This window comes from Telopea speciosissima, chromosome 11 (genome assembly GCF_018873765.1).
Source record: "Telopea speciosissima isolate NSW1024214 ecotype Mountain lineage chromosome 11, Tspe_v1, whole genome shotgun sequence".
Lineage (NCBI taxonomy): Eukaryota > Viridiplantae > Streptophyta > Magnoliopsida > Proteales > Proteaceae > Telopea > Telopea speciosissima.
The window spans coordinates 51,996,301-52,017,299 of NC_057926.1; the positions used below are offsets into that span (position 1 = coordinate 51,996,301).

A 20,999-nucleotide genomic window follows, 5' to 3' on the forward strand; every position below is an offset into this window, starting at 1 on the left:
AAGAGGTACACCTCTCTCTCTCTCTCTCATATATTTGTAGGCTAATTATTTTGCTGATTTTGTTTCTATGGTTACAATATTTGGAACTATTTATCTGAATTTGGTATTTTGGAAGTTAAGTTTTGAAACTATGGTCCTTTATGCATCACTAGGTGATCTTATGATATGAAGTTCTTTGTCTTTCATTTTTCTCCAATTGGTTAATTCTAAAACATTTATTTGTTAATTTGTTACATCTCATATTACTATGTTTCATTAATTCTCTCTTCTCTGATGTTCTTAATTGAACCTAGATTAAATCATATGTAAGTGCAGCTTCTTCCATTCTTGATATATCTATGAAAATTTTGCCAACTCTCTTGCTCTTTACATATTTTCAAACAATTTCTGTTTTTTATGGTCATTAACAGGTTCAACTACATCTAAGGGTGATATTGAGACTCCAATATCGTCCTAAGTCTTTCTGGAACACTTAAGGTGGAAATGATTTGTACATAGATGCAAGAGTATCCACAACATTTTTGAAAATGGGCCTGCATCAATTCAAAATGTGGTAAAGCTAATAGGATTTGTATTGGATCTGTCTAAGCTACACCACCGAATTTCAAGCAAAAGAAAAGAAAATTTGCAAACATGGATGCTTTTGAAGAATCAAAGAATGATATGAATACTTGAATATTCTTTTCTCAGCCTTTTGCAACTATTTTCCTACAAGAGTTTTCTGCTTCTTCCCACCTAATTTTATTGTTAGTTTTATCCATTTCCTGGGCTTGCAAGAGACGCAAGATTCCAACCGTTGATAATTCAAAACAAATGTTGAAAAATGCAGTATTTTTATACTATTGGCCAGCCTATATATCTTGCATGGGTCTATCTTTCTGTGATCTTCTCCTATGTGTATTAGACTACTTCTTTGAACATGGACATGGTTCGTCTGATCTAAAGCTAGTTGCCCAGTTGGATTTTGCATTCAAAACACTTACTTGGTTTGTGATCTTTGCTTACTTGCACGTCCAGTTTTCTCATTCATGTGAGCACAGGTTTCCAATTCTACTTAGGATTTGGGGGAGCTTCTACTTTGTAATGTCTTGTTCTTATCTTGCCATACATTTTGTTTTGTATTGGAAACATTCATCTTTATCATTCTTGCTATGGGTCTCTGATGCTACTTCCATTACTTTTGGCTTGTTTTTTTGTTATGTTGGGTTATTTGGTAAGGGGAGAGAAGATGAAGATATCCATCTCTTGCAGCCTTTTTTGAAAAGTAGTTCCAATCAAAACATTAGTGATGACAAAAAAGTATCAAGTGTCAGTGGAGAGAGTGTATCTCCTTATGCAAATGCCAATCTTCTTAGTATTTTCAATTTCTCTTGGATGGATCCTTTGCTTGTACTCGGGTATAAGAAAACACTGAACCTTGAAGATGTTCCTCAACTTGCCAATTGTGATAGTGCCGATGTGGTCTTTGCACATTTTAGAAATAATATTGAATCTGATGGTGATGACAGTGGTATTGATGATCGAATAAGCACACTCAAGTTCGTGAAAGCATTGATTCTGTCAACATGGAAAGAAATTCTATGGACAGCTCTATTATCCATTGTATGTACATTGGCTTCTTATGTTGGACCATATCTTATTGACGCCTTTGTTCTATATCTCAATAGCCCTCTCCAACTAAAATATAAAGGATATGTGCTAGTGTTTATTTTCTTTCTTTCAAAGCTCATGAAATGCCTCTCTGAGAGGCACTTGTTCTTTCAATTACGAAAGATGGGAAATAGGGTTCGTGCTGCCTTGTTTGCAATAATTTATAAGAAAAGTCTCAGGCTTTCCAGCCAATCAAAAAGGGATCACACTAGTGGGCAAAGCATTAATTTGTTGAGTGTTGATGTTGAGAGGACTGGATTTTTTAGTTGGTACTTACATGATTTATGGAGGGTGCCTGCTCAGATTGTTCTAGCATTGTTGATCTTGTACAAGAGCCTTGGGCTCGCTTCACTTGCAGCTTTTGTTGCCACAATAATTTTGATGTTAGCAAATGTTCCACTAGGAAAACTACAGAAGAAATTTCAGGGGGAATTGATGGATTCGAAGGATCATAGGATGAAGGCGACATCTGAGGCTCTGAGAAATATAAGGATTCTCAAGCTCCAAGGCTGGGAGATGAAGTTCCTGGCTAAAATAATTAAGCTCAGGAACTTTGAGACAAGATGGTTGAAAAAGTTAATTTATACATCAGTTATAACTTCCTTTATCTATTTGTCTGCTCCTATGTTTGTATCCATGATTACTTTTGGGTTTTGTATACTTACGGGAATTCCACTAGAGTCGGGGAAGATTTTATCTGCACTTGCAACATTTGAGATATTGCAAGGGTCCATTTATAATCTCCCAGATACAATCTCCATGGTAGTTCAAACTAAAGTTTCCCTCGACAGGATAACTTCATTCCTCTGTCTCGATGATCTTCATCCGAATATAGTACAGAGACTTCCAAGAGAAGATACCGATGTTGCAATTGAGATAGTCGATGGGAGTTTCTCTTGGGACCTTCATTCCATTAATCTCACATTAAAGGATATTAATTTTCGAATGTACCATGGTATGAGAGTGGCTATATGTGGTTCTATTGGGTCAGGCAAATCAAGCCTCCTTTCATGCATATTGGGAGAAATGCCAAAGGTATCTGGGGCCATTAAATTAAATGGGACAAAGGCCTATGTTGCACAATCACCTTGGATACAAAGTGGCAAGATAGTAGATAATATATTGTTTGGTAAGGAGATGGACAACGAAAGGTACCAGATGATCCTTGAAGCATGTTCATTGAAGAAGGACCTAGAATTGTGTGCCTTTGGAGACCAAACTATCATAGGAGAGAGGGGGATCAACTTAAGTGGTGGGCAAAAGCAAAGAATCCAGATTGCACGTGCTTTATACCATGATGCTGATATTTATTTACTTGATGATCCTTTTAGTGCAGTGGATGCTCACACAGGAACTCATCTATTTAAGGTAGTTATTCTTTAACCTCTGCCACCAAAGCTTTCCTTTATAAAACTAGTTTGAAGCCATACATCTCAATGCTTGCATCCCAATGTTATTCATAAGAAACTAAGTTTGAACTAAGAAGGATGAAATCATGCATGGCTGCCTAAACAAAAAAGATATGCAAACATGTAATATTTACTGATGCATGTTGATGCACAAAACCTATGGTTTAATGTTAGTTAACGTTGTGAAAATTGATTTTTTTTTAATATGTATAACTATTTTAAATTTAAATAACTTGAAATTCTTTCTGAGTACCTAAATGTGAACATCTAAACTTTTGTGACAGGAATGTTTACTAGGAATTTTGGGTTCAAAAACAGTAATTTATGTTACCCACCAAGTAGAGTTTTTATCTTCCGCTGATCTTATCCTGGTGAGAATATGTCATCTTTCTTTTTCGATTTAAAATCCCTCAACCTAGTTTGAGAGTGATTATTTATCTTCTCTTATTTGGTAGGTTATGAGAGATGGAAGGATTACTCAAGCAGGAAAGTACGAAGAAATTTTGAGTTCGGGAACTAACTTTATGGAATTAGTGGGGGAACATAAGAAAGCTTTGGTAGAATTTAATTTTGTTGACCGTAGGATTGCATTGGATAATTTAACTAACGGTAAGGAAGATGGTTCTATTCTATGTAGTGAGAAATCGATTCAAGATAACAAGAAAGGAGAATCCAAAAACCATAAAACAGAAAAACTAGTTAGGCCAGAAGGGCAGCTTGTTCAGCAAGAAGAAAGAGAAAAAGGTGGAGTTAGTCTTTCAGTATATTGGAAGTACATTACTGCTACATATAAAGGGGCTTTTGTCCCATTGATATTGTTGGCACAAATTCTTTTTCAGCTTCTCGTAATAGCTAGTAGTTACTGGATGGTGTTAGCTACTCCTGTTTCAGAGGATGTAAGGCTTCATATTAAAGGATCCACTCTCATCTTTGTTTATGTTGTTTTGACCCTCGGAATCTCTCTTTGTATACTTATAAGATCTATTCTTATTGTAATTGTTGGATATAAGACAGCCACACTGCTTTTCAACAAAATGCATTTTTGCATTTTTCGTGCTCCCTTGTCATTTTTTGATTCTACTCCAAATGGAAGAATTCTAAATCGGGTTAGTAAATATGCTTTACTTTGATGATCTTTTTTTTTTATCATAAAAGTAAATATAATAATGAATAAATATTATTTTTGTATACAGTCATCCATAGATCAAAGTGCAGTTGATACCACTATTCCACATCAAATCGAAGAAGTTCTAATCTCAATCATAAGATTCTTGGGAACTGCTGCAGTAATGTCACAAGTTGCATGGCAAATGTTATTAGTTTTTATTCCAATGACTGTGACATGCATCTGGTACCAGGTAATTATATTTTCATTTCCAGTTCTCATAATTAAAATTTCAAATCAAGCTCAATCATATTTTCTCCATTGTTAACAAGCCATAACACAAGTTGATTCAAACATACTAGTGAATTCCGAATCTTCTTTGGTTACACCACATTTGATTTAGTGGTGGATGCTTATATGTTTGGGTGTGAAAATAGTGATTTAACCTTTTTTATTCTTCTTGTGTTTATAAAAACTATATACAAGAAATCTATTTTCCTAATCATAATTTTTTAATGTAAATTAATGCAAAGTTATTTGCTTATCGAAATTGTTTGAAAAGAAAAGACCAAACGAGACTGATGTTATCCAAGTGCACAGTGCACCTAAAAAAGTCACATTATCGTGATTTTGATATCATTTAAATATTTTTAAAAAGTATGGCTAAAGGTCTATTAGATTTGTTGGTAGATTCGTCAGTTGGAACTCATACTAAAGTATAATAATAATTAACAAAAGTTAAAACTCATTTTTTCACTATCTAAATAATAAATAGTAATAACTTTGAAAATAAATTAGAAGATAATTTCAAAAAGATAAATCAGCAAATAGTTTAAAATTAGTAAATGATAAATTAACAAATAATTCTCAATAATTAAATAAAAAAATTTAAAGAAAATATCCACTTCAAGGCCCTACTAAGAGCCTTATCTCAATGGTCCAACAATTTCGAGTCATGTAGAGGGATGCTTTAGTCAAATTGACCATGGGATATTTGTTACATATTTGAATTAGTCATATATTAAGTTTTGAACTTAATCTTATTGTACATCCCACTATGTTTAGATTTCTATCCTTGTATTTTAATAGTTGAATTGAAGTTATCAAAAAATGCGAAAATTGACTTCCTAGCCAATCAAAGCCCAAATTTTATAGATGGATAGATGGTGATTTGGACAACCCACATCAAAAAATTTAATCCGCGATAGATTGTCAAGTGGTAGATATTTGGCAACCAATAGAAATCTATCTAGGTGGACCACCTAGGAACCCGTGTTATGTGATTAATTAGTTGATAATTTTCAATGGAAATTTTTTCTTGTTCCTTTCTTTCCAAATTTATTTCCATTTCTCTTATCTTTTCCATTTTTACTGTTGTTGCAACCACTCTACCCCCTTCCCCACCTCCTCCCCTTCGTACCCATTCCATGACTACCAAGTCTTAAAACCATATCTTCAAACCCAAGCAACTTCATGCTACCACCAAACATCCCATATCAACTTCTCTTGAGCTCGCCAATGTTTCCCAGGCCACTCGCAATCCTCACTGGCTTGCTGCCATGTCTAAGAAATTCAACGCTCTAATACCATATAGAGTACTGTATTTGCTAGAAGTCAAACTTTACATATTTCATTTTATTGAGTGTATACATGCTACAAGATAAACATAAAATGAATAAATTGTTGGATTAACAGTTGACTTCCGATAGTATAAAGAATATATAACTAGGCTTTAGGTGTTGAATCTTATCCCTTAAGTAGTGTATAGTCTTGCTATAACGGCTTTGTGGATTGTGGTATATCCGTAGAGAGTTTGGATCCTATGAGTGCGGTGGATTGATATGTATCACTGTTATCCCTCACATCCCTTTTTCTTTGCCTAGTGAAGTGTGTGGGCTATGCTTTATGCTAAGCATGCAAAAACATTGCACTTAACCTAAGGGAAGTACCTATGCTGCACTACAATACACTTTGTGCTAAATTGTACATTTATGTGCTTTTAATGATAGTGAATTCCATCATTAGAAAATTATATTTGACCAAAAATTTTGATATGAACACATGCAATAACTAATTGAATTTGATATTTGAAAGTTTGGTTTAAAAAAAAAAAAAAATACCACAAGTTTTCTGATACAATAGACATTCAAATAATATATATAATTCAATCAACATCTAAACATAATAATATATAATAACATTCAAAAGAAAATAGTTGAAGTAAATAAAATACAATGAATATTTTCCTACAATTTCATTCATGATGATGGTGTCATTATCAACCATGTATATAAGCATCTCACACTAAGAAATCCTTCATAAAAAGAAAGCCTATATATTCTTTTCTCACTAACTATACATTCATTACATTTTTGTTTTTTTTTCTCCTAATTTTCCTTTATATGAACTTTGTCTTGTGTAGAAATACTACATATCTACAGCACGAGAACTATCACGATTGGTCGGAGTATGTCAGGCTCCAATTATACAACATTTTTCTGAATCTAGTTTAGGTTCAACAACAATTAGGTGCTTTGATCAAGAAGAGAGATTTATAAACACAAATCTCAAGCTAGTGGATGAGTATTTTCGGCCCAAATTTTTTCTCTCTGGAGCAATGGAGTGGTTATGTTTTCGCATGGATATGTTAGCATCTATCACGTATGCCGCCTCATTGATTTTCTTAATCTCAATGCTAAAGGGAGTACTCAGTCCTGGTAAAAAGTTGAATTTGTAATCTTATAAAATCATCCTTTAGAGCAATCATGGTTGGTTGCTCATATGAAAGCATGATGTTGAATTTATTCTATTTTATTTTCTTTTGAAGCCATTGTAGGTTTAGCAGTCACATATGGGCTTCGTTTCAGTTTACATGGAGTCATATGGGACCTTAGTAGTCTTGAAAATAAAATCATAGCCATTGAGCGAATACAACAATATTCTTGCATCCCTAGTGAACCCCCTTTATTGGTGGAAGAAAATAGGCCAAATTGTGAATGGCCATCAAAGGGGAAAATTGACATTGTTGATTTGCAGGTAATCCACAATCCAGATTCCTCAAGTCTTTATCCCCTTTGTTATTTCTTCATTTTATGAATTAGACCATCTAAAGCCTAATGTTGTTAAAAAAAAATTTATCATGCTCTTATGAATTCTTCCAAGGTTCATGGTATGATTGTTTTTAATATATATGTAGGTTCGATATGCCCCACATTTTCCTCTTGTCTTGCGAGGTCTAACTTGCACTTTTCCCGGAGGGATGAAGATCGGTATTGTTGGGCGAACAGGAAGTGGTAAATCAACTCTCGTACAAACTCTCTTTCGTATGCTTGAACCTACAACCGGTCAGATTTGGATAGATGGTATCAACATTGCCAAAATTGGTCTTCATGAATTGCGGTCAAGATTGAGCATCATCCCACAAGACCCAACAATGTTTGAGGGTACATTAAGAAGCAATCTTGACCCGATTGAAGAGTACACTGATGAACAGATATGGGAGGTGGGATTTTTTCCATTTGATGAATAATTTTGAATTCAATGAAAAAGATAGGATGAACATATATTATGCTTATTGGTGATTTGCAAACAGAACAAACACACCGTGATTGACTGATTGGGACATGAACTTCTATAAACTTCTTTCTCGTGGTCTTCTTTTTTTCATTTTTTCTAAATCCTTTCCATTGAGATATTGAATCATTTCATTGGATGCAATGGATCTTCTCTTACAAAAGTTGACGTAGACTTTCTGGTTGTCTCAGGCTTTAGATAGATGCCAACTTGGTGATGAAGTTCGAAAGAAGGAAGCAATGCTTGATTCTGCAGGTCAGTTTCTTCTCATATTCACTGCATACCAAAGTTGTTTAGCATTAATTTATCCATGCACACATGCACAATCCTTCCAAAATTCTTATTGTATGATATATTATTCTAGTGCACAACCCAACCTCCCAGCCTCTCAACCAATTTTTCGACAAGAAGTAGGGGAAGAAAATTTTATAAAAATAAGATTCCAAATAGCTAAGCATTTCATATGGATGGTTGTCACAGTAACTGAGAATGGAGAGAATTGGAGCATTGGTCAAAGGCAATTAGTCTGTTTAGGGCGGGTATTGCTCAAGAGGAGTAAAGTGTTAGTACTCGATGAAGCTACCGCATCAATTGATACTGCGACTGACTATCTAATCCAGCAAACGCTTAGACAACACTTCTCAAGGTCTACTATCATCACAATTGCACATAGGATAACATCAATTCTTGATACTGATATGGTCCTCTTTCTCGATAATGGTTAGTAGCTTGTAAATAGTACACCATAATCAAATAGGTTTAGATGAGTTTAGTAATTCATTTTCTTATCCTTTTTTGGTGCTTGCCTAATTGGATTAACATGGTTTTCTTATCTTAAGCAGGACTTATACTAGAATATGATTCCCCAGCCAAATTGTTGGAGATCAAGTCTTCATCATTTGCAAAGCTTGTCAAGGAGTATACTCAAAGATGCAATCTCTAGTTTTTGAAAGGCTAAATAGGTGAGTTTGAATGTTCATATGTAAGCATGCTGCATTAGACTAAATTGCATTGCTATTTTGAGTGTGAACAAAAAAAAATTTGGGAGAGGATAGTGGAGTAGATCGAGGCTTCTTGTAATCATTTGAAGTATCATTGCCATTCAATTGAAGTATTGGTGGTAGAAAAGAAGATGAGAGGGGAGAAAAAGAAACTTTTCTTCATACATGTCTATAAAACTTCAGAGAAAGTTTAGTAGTCTAGTGGTATTTGTAGTCCTCCACAAATATCTACCATGTGGCACATTGGATAGAGCTGAAATTTTATGGACAAGTAGAGTTAAGGTACATTTCTCACATGTCAAGTTTGAACCAAAATGGAATTGGCCAAGTGGCAAAATACGGATTTAAAAATCAAGGGAAAAATGAATTTTTTTTAATAAGAAAAGAGTAGACGAAAATTGAGGTGAATATGCCAATATAGGGGAGGGTATTTGCTTAAATATGTCTAAAATTTGACATTTGACCAGCCATAAACCATTTTCTAAATATCCATATAGTTCAAAAAAGCCACATAACCCTTCTATGTGCCAAAACTTGGTGTTGGTCTAAAGATGCCCTCTAAAGCCTGCCCGTCAAAAAATTTTGTGATAAAGCTTCGAAAATAGAAATTTGCATGTTGTTACATTAGGTATATCTTAATTTATCTACTGTCAAAATTTCCTTGAATAACAATTGTGTTATCTTTTATATGATTAAATTGTTCTACCAATTCTTGTTATGATTAAATTTTCTCCTCACAAATTTTCCCTTTCATGGTCTTGCATTCTGTCTTGAAAGTCTCAAAATTGGTTTCTAGAATGGCAACTTGAGTGGTTTCTATAGCCAACCATATGATAGGTAATGGTTAACCTAAAAATTGTATGGTTGAGATTGTTCACAAAAAATATATCTTCTTAATTAAATAACATTTGATATCAATTTTTTGATTGATGTGTTGTTATTTCAGAACATTTCTAGTATCCCAATTTATTTATTTTTTTAAAGTGAAGAATATCAGATTAATTAAGTGAATTGTAACCTTTTATATAGGGAAAGTTTGGGTTCCTTTTGTTAAACATATTTGTCTAAAGTCACCTTTACTTTTTTACCATTTGAAATTACCTTTTTTACCTAAAATTCTTGTGGTTTGAATTTTGTTAAAGGAGAGAGTTGGACATAGAGTTGAGATGCCTAGAAGAAGGGTGAGGCTACTATCCAACCTTACCAGATCCTCTCCAATGACATTTAACCATCAAAGTCGGTCATTCAACCATCCATGGGGTGTGGGGACCACCTCTAGGATGTGAGGACCACACCCCATGGATGGTGGGAGATCGACTCAGGTGGTTAAATGTCATTGGAGAGAATCTGAATTCACCTTACCCTGCATGTATAGTGAGGACTAGCTCTCAAAATTTTATTGAAAAGAGATTATGTAAAAACAAGTGCAAGTCCAATGGGTTTAACCCAATCGGCCTTAACAACCGTTTTTATTTAGCTAACCTTATTTTCTTAAACAAATTATCCCTACCATAATCAAGTTGTCTCTCTTATACCCCTCAAAAGGTGAAAGAATACTACCTGGTGGTGTGCGGCATGCGGCTCCTATGCCAAGACATAGGGCCACGCGAAATGACTACTGCATCCCCATGAAAAGACGAAAATCCTTGAAAATGTGATAGTCATTTCGTGTGGCATGTATCATGGTGTAGGAGCCTCGTGCCGCACGCAACAATTTGCGTTTTCTTTTCCTACAAAAAATTACCCCCTCTCCCCAAAAAAAAAACCACTTATACTACTCGCTTTAACACCAAAAAAATTAAAATTTTCACCTTTTCTTGGGGAAAATTGGGTAATAACAAAATATGATTAGCCAATAAGAGGACTGACAGACACTTGGGCCCCTTTTTTGTTTGTTGGCTACAAAAAATTTTCCCTCTATAAATATCAAACCTCCCACCCTTTCCGTGCAACAAACCCAACTCATTCCTACAAAGCTACAGCCCCAATTCATTTCATTCTCTGGTTCAGTTCCACCATGGCACATCCCATTTTGTTGCTTGGACTTTTGATAATAGCTTACTTAAGTGTAAGAAAAATGATATTTATCAATTCTCCATTCATTTCGATGTGATTATTTCTTGTTTCTATTTAATTTATTTTTCTTATTTGGTTGTTATTTTTTCCTTATGAAATTGTAGGGTTCTCAAGCTGGAAATGCCTTCTCACAATATTGGGAAGAGAATATTGGTCTTTCACATCCTCCACATTGGTTAGCTTCAAAGGCTTCTCCATTAAGCCTCAATCAAGTATCAATGTTTATGAAACTAATGGAGGAAAATGAATTAGCTTCTCACCTGCATTCATTCTGTAAGTTGGCTAATGTTGCTTGTTCCACAAATTCACTGGTGAAGGAGACCATTAATGATACAATCCTGCCACCAATAGCCCAATGGAATGATGATAAACTGAAATATGATGACCTTCCAAATGAAACACCCTTGTCTGTTGCCAGCCAAGGGGGATTGCCATATTTTCGGAAATCAATGGTGAAAGAAGGAGGCTTCATGCCTATCCCTGATCTAAGGGACCCAATGTCATATAAATCGTTTTTACCGCGATCTCTAGCATCAAAAATCCCATTTGCCTTTTCGCAGATCAAGGAATTGAAGAAGATTTTTAATGTGTTAGATGAATCAAACATGGATGAGTATATTCAAGAGACCCTCGAGGTATGTGAGAATAACCCCATTCGAGGTGAGCAATGCACTTGTGCGACTTCTGTTGAGGATCTCATTGATTTTGTTGTCGAGAAATTAGGGCATTATGTACGCGTATGGAGTACTGAGAATGTCGAAGGATCTTATGAGAATGTCACAATTGGAGCTGTGAAACTCATCCATGGAAACCTCTCTGAATCACCAGCCTTATGTCATAGTCTACCATTCATATTTCAAATCTATTATTGCCATATTTTACAGAAAGTAAAAGTATATGCAGTTGATATACATGCTAGGAAGAAGGTGAATCATGCAATCATGGCATGCCATTATGACACATCAACTTGGAATCCCGACCATCTTTCTTTCAAATTGTTAGGTTTTGGCCCAGGCCTAATTGAAGTTTGTCATTGGATAAATGAGAATGGAATGGTCTGGACAAAGACTATATAGGTTGAGTAGCATTTGAAGATTTGATTCTATTTCTATTCTCTTGTTTGTGTTACATGTTACTGCTTATGCCATTTGAAGGATAAATAATGACCTATTTCTTGTTTGCTTTTTATCACTTTCAAGTTTGTAATGTTCTAAAATATTAAACCCAGCTTTTAACCCCTGCCTGTGTCAAATGGGCGTGGGGATAAACAGAAAGCCCTAGGCCCATTTGTATTTATTCTGTTGCTATATTATTTAAGATGGGTTGACCTGTATGGCCCAATTCTATATAAATATCTACTAAAAACTATTGTAAAAATCAGTCAAGAATAGTGACAAGAAAAAACCAGAAATTATAAGGAAGAGAAACGTTGTCGCTAATTTCTTCTACTTCTTCTTCTACTACTGAAACAACCAACAAAAGACTTCTTCTTCTTCTTCTGAAATAACCAACAAAAGACTTCATCAAATAGTTTGAATAGTCCATATTAATGACTGACCTGCACCAAAACACCTTGTTACGGTCAAGTTTATAGGTGACATACATAAAAACAGCCCATCTACTAATAGTAGATATGTGGCGAGAGACTAAGTCAAAGTGGAAGACTAAGGTTGTGTTTGGTATGTGTTCTAAGTTGATTTTGCAGTCTTGGTATGCTCTGTTTGTATGCATTCTACATTGATTTCGCATTCTCAGGCGATAAAAACAAGTATTTTTATCATCCTATAATGCAAATTTGGCTCAGAATATATTCCAACAATACATACCAAACATTTCCTAAGGTTGTGTTTGGTATGCATTCTAGGTCGATTTCACATTCTCAAATGATATAAACAACTATTTTTATGATCCTAGAATACAAAATCGACTTAGATGCATTCCAAGAATATATACCAAACGATGCCTTATAAAGCTATTGTAATCCTTTGGGACCCAAAAAACTCCATTGTGGCAAAAAGATTAGGGATTTTCTATAAGGATAAATTTCCCTATTGGGATTAGGTTTTCTCTACCCATCCTATAAATAGGAGGATATATAGGGCATAAGATAAAGCAAGCAATTAATCTCCTAAGCTCATGCTTTTTCAACTTCCTAATTCATATCATTGTTGCTCGGATATCCGTATTAGCCTGTAACGACCGATATCACCAATCTATATCGATATCATATCAATATCGATCTCCAGCAATACCGATGCATATCGACTAATACAATTGATAATAGGGGTGCGAGTTTGGCCCTGATGGCCTGAGCCCACCCTGACCCGACCTGAGCCCAAACAGTGTCTAGTCTGAGAAACCTTGGCCTTGAGGGCGGACCAGGTTTGGGCCCAACCTAACCCTGTCTTCTTTCTTCTTTCTCTTCATCTTTTTTCTTCTTCTTCTTCTTCTTCTTCACCCCAGCCTAGTCCAACCCCTACACTTTCCTTCCCCCTCCCCATGGTCAAGGCCAATTAGGGTCAGCCCATCCCGATCCTGAGGGCGGGTCAGGATTGGATTTTTCTAGTCTTGAGTTAGGGCCGGGCCCGCCCTAGACTGAACTAAAGAGACTCAAGGTTGGATTGGAGTTTAAAAACCCGCAATCCAACCCAACTTTGTTGCAGCCCTAGCTGATATGATACCTTGATCCATGCTTACGGTCAAAATCATTCTAGTAGTGTACGTAACATTGCATCATTCCTACTACTTAACCAGTCTTTGGAATAAGTTGGAATGGAAATGAAGGTTGACTTCTAATGCTCACAAGAAGTTCAATGACCCCTAACAGACCTAACTACCGTTTTGATGCTTTAGGTAAAGCTTCAGTTGAGGGCAGGTAGAAGGTGACCCTTTCAATCACGCCTTCTCTAGCTAGCCATGCCAAAGAAGGTATATCCTATAAGTCACCATTGAGAATCGACTCCTTTTAGAGTGGGTCTAACAACCCGTCTATGTTTTCCAAAAGATGTGTTTAGCTTGAACGTTGAATGTTGAAACCCTCTAAAGCCTTCACACAGCCGCCGTATGTTTCTTCTCAACTTTTCCCTTCAAAAGCCTCTCTAATCTATGACTTCAAACTCTTTTAATCTCATCTACTACGACCACAAACCTTTTCTCACTTCTATGTACGCAGTACTTGATGTATACCCTCTTGGTCATTGTCTTAGATATCGATATCGGTGCCTGTATCGGTTGTCATAGATATCGCTACGATACCTATATGGTGTTATTGGAAAAGTTTGATTTCGGTCCAGAAAGTGGTTCAGAGAATCTTCAAAAGGCCATTTCGGTCTCAAAATGAGCTTGAATGACCTAACAAGCAGATACATCACCGTCGGAGTGCCAGAGGCGCTATGTTGTGTTGGACTCGTCGAGACCTTCAAAACGATATGTATTTTGACATATGTTATGTTTTGGTCAGACTCTATCCGATTTAACAATTTTTGGGTCCAGAGGCATTTCTGCACTTTCTCGAGTTAGGGCTATTCTATAAAATTTCTTTGTCTCTTTGGAAAGTTTGTGAGTGAAATCTGAGGGTTTGTAACATTTCCAAAGACATAGTGAAATTCATTCTGTTGCTCAGCTGTGGACGTAGCTTCCCATCTTAGGGGTGAACCACGTATATCCTATGTGTTTTTGTTTTTTCTGTTTTTCGTATTTCTTCTACAAATCACCATTTTTGGGCATCGTTTTCTTAACATATGGATCCATTGGTATTGACCCATATTGAACCAATATGGGGTGCAAATTCAAATACAAATCTTTTTTTTTTTATTAATACTCTCGATCTGTATCAATATTTTTGCACTGGGATCGGATACTGACGATACTAATACGTATCGACTAGTACGATACTAGTACCTTGAACCTGATCTTAATTATCCTTAGATTTTTAAAATTCTAATTTGCCTCTTGGAGTCTTGGAGAATTTGAATTAGGATGAAATTTGACACATCAACAAAAAATCCTTACTTACTCGATGAAATTAAGGCCCAATCAACATGCCCAAGTGGCACTTATTTTGGGCCGAAGATAGACCTTTCTTGGTGGGCCATCAAGAAACTTTACCCTCTTATAATTAGATGCATTCGATGTGACAAGCCTCTCTTTATATAATATATATACTTTATGGGAGAGGGTTTCCTACAACGGTAATGTGAGAAGGAATATCTGCACATTACAATCAATGTGAGGTTGAAAAAAGATACCATCCATATGGAATTACATGGACCCACATGATCAGTATAGGAGAGGAGAATATTACTTTGAATCCCATTATTTATTATGTGATGAGAATATAAAGAAATCTGTATAAGGGCAGTTCAACAATTTTTTTCCCATACTTTATAGAGTCGAATTTGTAAAAGGAAGGGTTCCCTCCGATGCCCATGTGCAGTTTCCGACATTGGGGGGCAATATTTCAGGAAACCTAACAAAAAGAGGAATATTTAGGAAATTTTATAAGAGGTGTGCTCTAGTAATATAGGTGGGGTCGTGTAGTTTGGTTTGGGTTTTAAGCTGGCATTGTGGGAAACCCCTTTTTGTTCTTTTTGGATAGATAAGTCCCAAAGAGATTTGAACTCTAAGACCTCTTAATTATGAAGTGTGGGAAACTTATACCCTTTGTACAATATATAACATCTATTTATATTATTGGAAAAAGAACAATAATTGTTGTTGTGGTTCTTGCGTTTAGACACAGGACTACAAGAAATTACCACTCCAACCCCATCCCAATGAACTAAAAAATTCCATTCAGTTAAATGCTCTTGCACGAGCTCTTATTGGTCTCCGTGTTAACGTAAACGCTACACGATCAAATAACGATCTCTTGCACTTATATTATAATACTTAAGTATTATATTGAATTTTTTTTATTTGAAATGTATATTCTAATGAAAAATTACCATTCGAGTCAACGAGTTAGATAACATGTCCACTAGTTTTCAACTCTATCTTAATTGGGATATGGCATATAGAGTTAGGTTTGTCTTTATAAGCTTATTCTCACGGCACATGAAGGAAGTTCATTCCTAATTTTCTATATATACTATAAAATACTTAAAAAAAATTATTCCAACATAATTGAATTGGGTAAAGCTTTCTTAAGCAACCTACCTTGAAAAAATATCTCTTTGTCACGTAGCGAATCGAATGGACCCAAATTTTCAAGAAAAATAGATCCCAAAGTCCCTTGTTCATATGGAAAATTTTAGTTTTGAACAAAATTTTCCAAGTGACAAATTTGAGGTTTGAAAATACAGGACTATTTGATAGTTGTTAAAGATTGATTTCTTGTATTATGTGGTTTGAGTTGTGGTCCACTTTCGAAGGGCCGTTAAAGCCCATAAATGTAATTTCAAAAATTAATTTGTATATTTTTCCTTTAAATTGGTAACAAAGATGATCATTAGGGTTAAGAGAGAATTCTATGTGAATAGAAATGAATAGAAAGGCGAGAGGAAGAGAGATTGTAACTTTATTCTCTGTTGTTAGTGAAAATATAAGACTATATGATAGTTGTTTAGGATTGATATCCTGTATTCTATGGTTTGAGTTGTGGACCACCTTTGAAAGGCCAGTAAATGCTCGTAAATTTAATTTAAAAAATTGTAGTTGTATGTTTTTCTTTAAATTGGTAACGATATGATCCTTCAGGTTATAAGAGTGAATTCTTCGTAAATAAATTGAAAGACGAGAGAAAGAGAACTTGTAACCTTATCCTCCATTACTAGTAAATCATTCACATCTCAACATGGACGTAGACATCTTGTTGAACCACATACATCATTGCGGTTTTTTTTTGGATAAGTTTCAGTTCGTACAATAGAACTTTAGTAAGATTACCAAAGCCTGACCATTTTAAATTAGGTTTTCCCATTTGGATCATATAACTCAAAACAAACAAAGTTTTTGATAAATTCAAATTATGTGGACATTGAGTGTATATAATCAAGCCAAATCTGAGTTTTGGTACATCTGAAATCCATTTTTTAATTTAAAATAAATCCGTGAAGGACATGAGATTCTCAGCTTTCATCTATTTTGACTTGTCTGGCTTTGAATCGTGAATTTATTATTTTAAAAATATGTATCTACCATGTTTAAAAATTTATTATTTTTACATTTAATTCGTAGCATTAGAATAAATAAAGATGTTAATCACCATGCTCCACAAATCTCCCATAAAATTTGGCCCCAATGTTTTAACCCTTGTGCTTAAAAACAATGAACCTATGTGGTCACTTCCATCTCCAACCACATCTACCACCAACCAAGGCACAAAACATTATAAAAAAAAATTAATTAAGGAAGTGAGTTCTCTAAGCAAGTGGGTAATCTACGTCTCTCACAATGATCTTTTTCTTTAAAAAAATTTTAAAAAAATCATACGAGGAGACTCAAGATTCATCAATTCAGGTCGATCCTGATTCCAACTTATGTGGGTTGGATTGATCTGAACTAGATCAGTAGTCAAAATCGACCAGACTAACCCAGATCCCAATTCCAGGTTGTTAGACCTTAACTACACTGCTTACTCATATAAACTTTTATTAGGGCATTGTTTTCTGGGTGGGATGCAGGGGCCACACCGTGCGTGCCAGCCAATGAGAGCGCATGCGACGGCACAAAAGGGAGCAGAATTTCCGTCATATATGGGGGACATGGCAGTCATTCTGGCCCTTGTTGTGCGTGGGCGTGGCCCCTGCATCCCACATAGAAAACGTTGTCCCTAAACTTTTCCCTAAGAATTAATAGCAGGCTGATGGATAATTGGAGTTTGAAGGATCTTGATCCTAGCTAGATGTGGCTAGTCTTACACCCACCATCTCCTTAATTCACATTATAAATTATAATTATTAATTAAAAAATAATATTTTAATTAAATTGAATATATTGTTTTTTTCTACCCAAGAAAATAAAAACTATTGTTCTATGTATTAATCTAAGATGATTGTGGGATTAATACAATCTTGGCCTATTCTTGTCACCATCCATAATCTCAATGGCCTCTACCAACCGTATCATTATGAGGAAAGCGTAGGTTGGGAAGGACCCCACTCCCCTTCTACTACATCTAAACACCCTTTCCTTATCAAATCAAGATAAAGACCTTTTTAATCATTAAAACCAAGACTAATTAAAATGTTCTAAAAATAATTAATCTTTACTTTGAAGGCGCATAGATGGCCATGAATCAATTCTAGTTTTTTTAGTCGGTTCAGGATATAATATATATAAATTGAATTTTCATAACCTCAAAACCGTTTCTGCATTCAATTTTATTTGGTTTGTATTATATGGTCTTCATAATTCAATTTAAGTGGAAATAATCTATTAAGACAAATAAAATCGAGAAGGAAATTATAATCTCATGAAGATACAATCCCACAAAGAGGCAATTTTCCTTCACCCATGGTGGATGCGAAATCCTTTGCCTACCCAGGTTTGGATGTCTTGGGATGGATATCAAGAACAGTACGAAGGGCATTATTGACTTTATATAATAGGAATAGAATAATAATAACCCTAAATGGATGTGGACCCTCACAATGTCAAATTTGGTATCTTTCAATATTTTTCATATAACTTAGCAAAAAAAAAAACTCATGATTATAGGGTTTAATATAATTTAAGTTCGATTTACCTAAATTATATTTTATTCGATTTATTCAATTCAAATAGATGGTTTTAAATTTAAGGAGAAAAATTCTTTGTAGGAGAATATGCGGCCCACAACCTAACTAACACAAAGGGAAGTAAAGTAAAATGACCGCCCCATTCCCCCATGATGCCAACACATATGTTCTCATTGACCTTAGCAAGTTCAGGGACCACGGTCCCCCACATAGAACCTCAACCTTAAATTTAAAATCAAACCAAACCAAATCGAATGAAATTTCATTTTTTTTTCAAAACCAAAACCAAATTGATTCAAATTACCTCAAAATTCAACTAGTGTGCTATGGGTCCCATTAATTTCTTGGTCGTTGAGAGGAGTGTAAAACCCTTAAAGTCGATGAATTGTCCAGAAAGGAGAATAAAACACTCAAACCCAAATTAATGTTGAACAGATGCAGCTTAGATTGCTTCAACAGAAGGATAACTAATTGCCACGTACGTGGCATGGTCTTTTGGCTACTTCACTCTTACGCTTCCCGGTTGCCGGTTGCCTCCCAACAAACTTAACCGTAAACCAAACTACCGCAGTATGTTCACACTCCAATCCACGTAATGCCCCTATGATCCATCAAAATAACGAAACTACTCTTGTGTTACATTTAGTTTTTGAAAGTAAAGTGAAAACTCATGGTTCTACCAACCATTGGATCGGCATGAAAGCCACGTGGCGGTATGTGAGTTGAGCGCAGCACAATGGCCATTCAACGAGCTTGATCCCACAGGGTTTTAGTGCATGTTATCGACACCAGTATCAGTTGTCAACGATACTGGTATCAATACTGATACAGATCAACTGTACTAGGCCGGATCGGGCCATTGCCCCTTTAAATATTGATACATTAATTTTTTGGACCGATTTTGTTTCAATAACTCTGATACAGTATCAGTCAGGTATGGATATTGTCCACAACCGATCCAATCCTGACAGCTAAAGCCATGACCTTGCACCAAACAATATGAAATTACGAAACTTTTCATACATGGGGCTGAGAGGTCATTTCATGTAAGGAGGGACATATGAGAAATGCGGTGCTAACGCATCCTTCGCAATCTCTTCAAAGAACTTCCCCGAATATATAAATACTCATTTTTTATGCACAAACTGTGTACATACACGGTCGTGCCTTCAATCATTGGATGTGGATGGAGATGGAGATGGAGATGGAGATGGAGATGGAGATGGAGATGGGGGGCAAATATGATTGAAGGCACGACGTTGTATGTACATGGCCGTGCACACAATCTTTTGCTAAAATAAATAACTTCATGTATCCAAGTGGGTATTGTGTTGGTTGAGAAGATTATTAGCAAAAAATAAAAGAATGACAAAAAATGGAAATGAACGGTATGAGTTTTAAACGGCACAAAACTTTGAACGGTATGATAAAAAACGAAAAAGGTCAAAAAAAAAAAAAAAAGAACGGTACAGAAATGGAAACGGACAATACGAGTTATAAACATATAGATTTTAGAAAAATGAGACCAAAAAGGCAGTATACTCATATAAAATATAAATTGACGAATTTTTATCAGAATACCTTTGTCTAATGTTCAAAACAATTATAACATTCAACATTAATGCATATATATTCTACAACTTTCATGAAAATTAACAATGATAAAGGTTAAACATAAAATGAAAGGGGTTGTAGTTTTGCATAGGAAACTGTCTCAGCTCAAACAATTGATTCGATACGGTTATATATTAATTAGTGCTCCCTTATTAGTATATACTCTATATACGTGAACCACAAATAGGAAACACATTGTATTTGTTAAGTTTCAAACAAACGTGAAAGTTTTTAATATGTGTTTATAGAGTTTTAAATGGGTTTAAAATGTGTTTTGGCAAGCAGTGATTGAGAGTAACGATTTAGTAATTGGTATTTGTCTCAGCCGATATCGATCTGGATTGTATCAGTCTATACTGAACAGGTTTACAGATTTGTGTTTAAAAATAATTTTTTTACCCTCAGTTCACAATAGCCTAGGTTTGTCGATACAAATATGAATCCACCTATCCGATATCGATTGGATATACTATTAAGTTATGGGAAAGAAAATGCCACTCAATCATACAGTGCACACTGCCCCTGTGCCCAGACACAAAGGTACATGAAATGACCCTCACACCCCTGGTCATTTCCATCTTTATAGGGGTGCGGCAGTCATTCCCTATGTCTTGGCACAAGAGTGGCGTACGCTACGCAATCGGGTGGCATTCTTTCGCCCTTTAATTTTTTTTTATACCCACCGTCCGCGTAGGTGGAAAGGTTACGGAGCAGTAGTCAACCCATTTCGTATTTTCAGTTTTCACACCTGGGTGATAAGATTAGATAACTATTAATAGCAAAGGCGATAAGGGTTATTTACGTAAATTTCTCACAGATCAGAAAAATGTTATAAAAAAAACCAGTCAAAGGAAAAAGTATATATTCGTTAAGTTATCCGCGGAAAGTGTTA

General features: G+C 35.3%; 2 protein-coding genes across 2 annotated transcripts; both read left to right on the plus strand.

Annotated features, from left to right (window-relative positions):
• Positions 1 to 1,223: 1,223 nt before the first annotated feature.
• On the plus strand, positions 1,224 to 8,711 carry LOC122646036 (ABC transporter C family member 3-like). The gene is made up of 10 exons (XM_043839490.1): positions 1,224 to 3,018; positions 3,344 to 3,430; positions 3,515 to 4,165; positions 4,253 to 4,417; positions 6,587 to 6,881; positions 6,992 to 7,200; positions 7,361 to 7,666; positions 7,929 to 7,992; positions 8,218 to 8,457; positions 8,580 to 8,711. The coding sequence occupies exons 1-10, from the start codon at positions 1,375 to 1,377 to the stop codon at positions 8,678 to 8,680; spliced, it is 3,762 nt and encodes a 1,253-aa protein (XP_043695425.1). The 5' UTR covers positions 1,224 to 1,374; the 3' UTR covers positions 8,681 to 8,711.
• A 2,011-nt stretch (positions 8,712 to 10,722) lies between these two features.
• Positions 10,723 to 11,994, plus strand: LOC122646035 (polygalacturonase non-catalytic subunit AroGP2-like). Its single transcript, XM_043839489.1, has 2 exons — positions 10,723 to 10,806; positions 10,919 to 11,994. Exons 1-2 carry the CDS (start codon positions 10,756 to 10,758, stop codon positions 11,888 to 11,890), a joined length of 1,023 nt encoding a protein of 340 aa, XP_043695424.1. The 5' UTR covers positions 10,723 to 10,755; the 3' UTR covers positions 11,891 to 11,994.
• Positions 11,995 to 20,999: the final 9,005 nt, after the last annotated feature.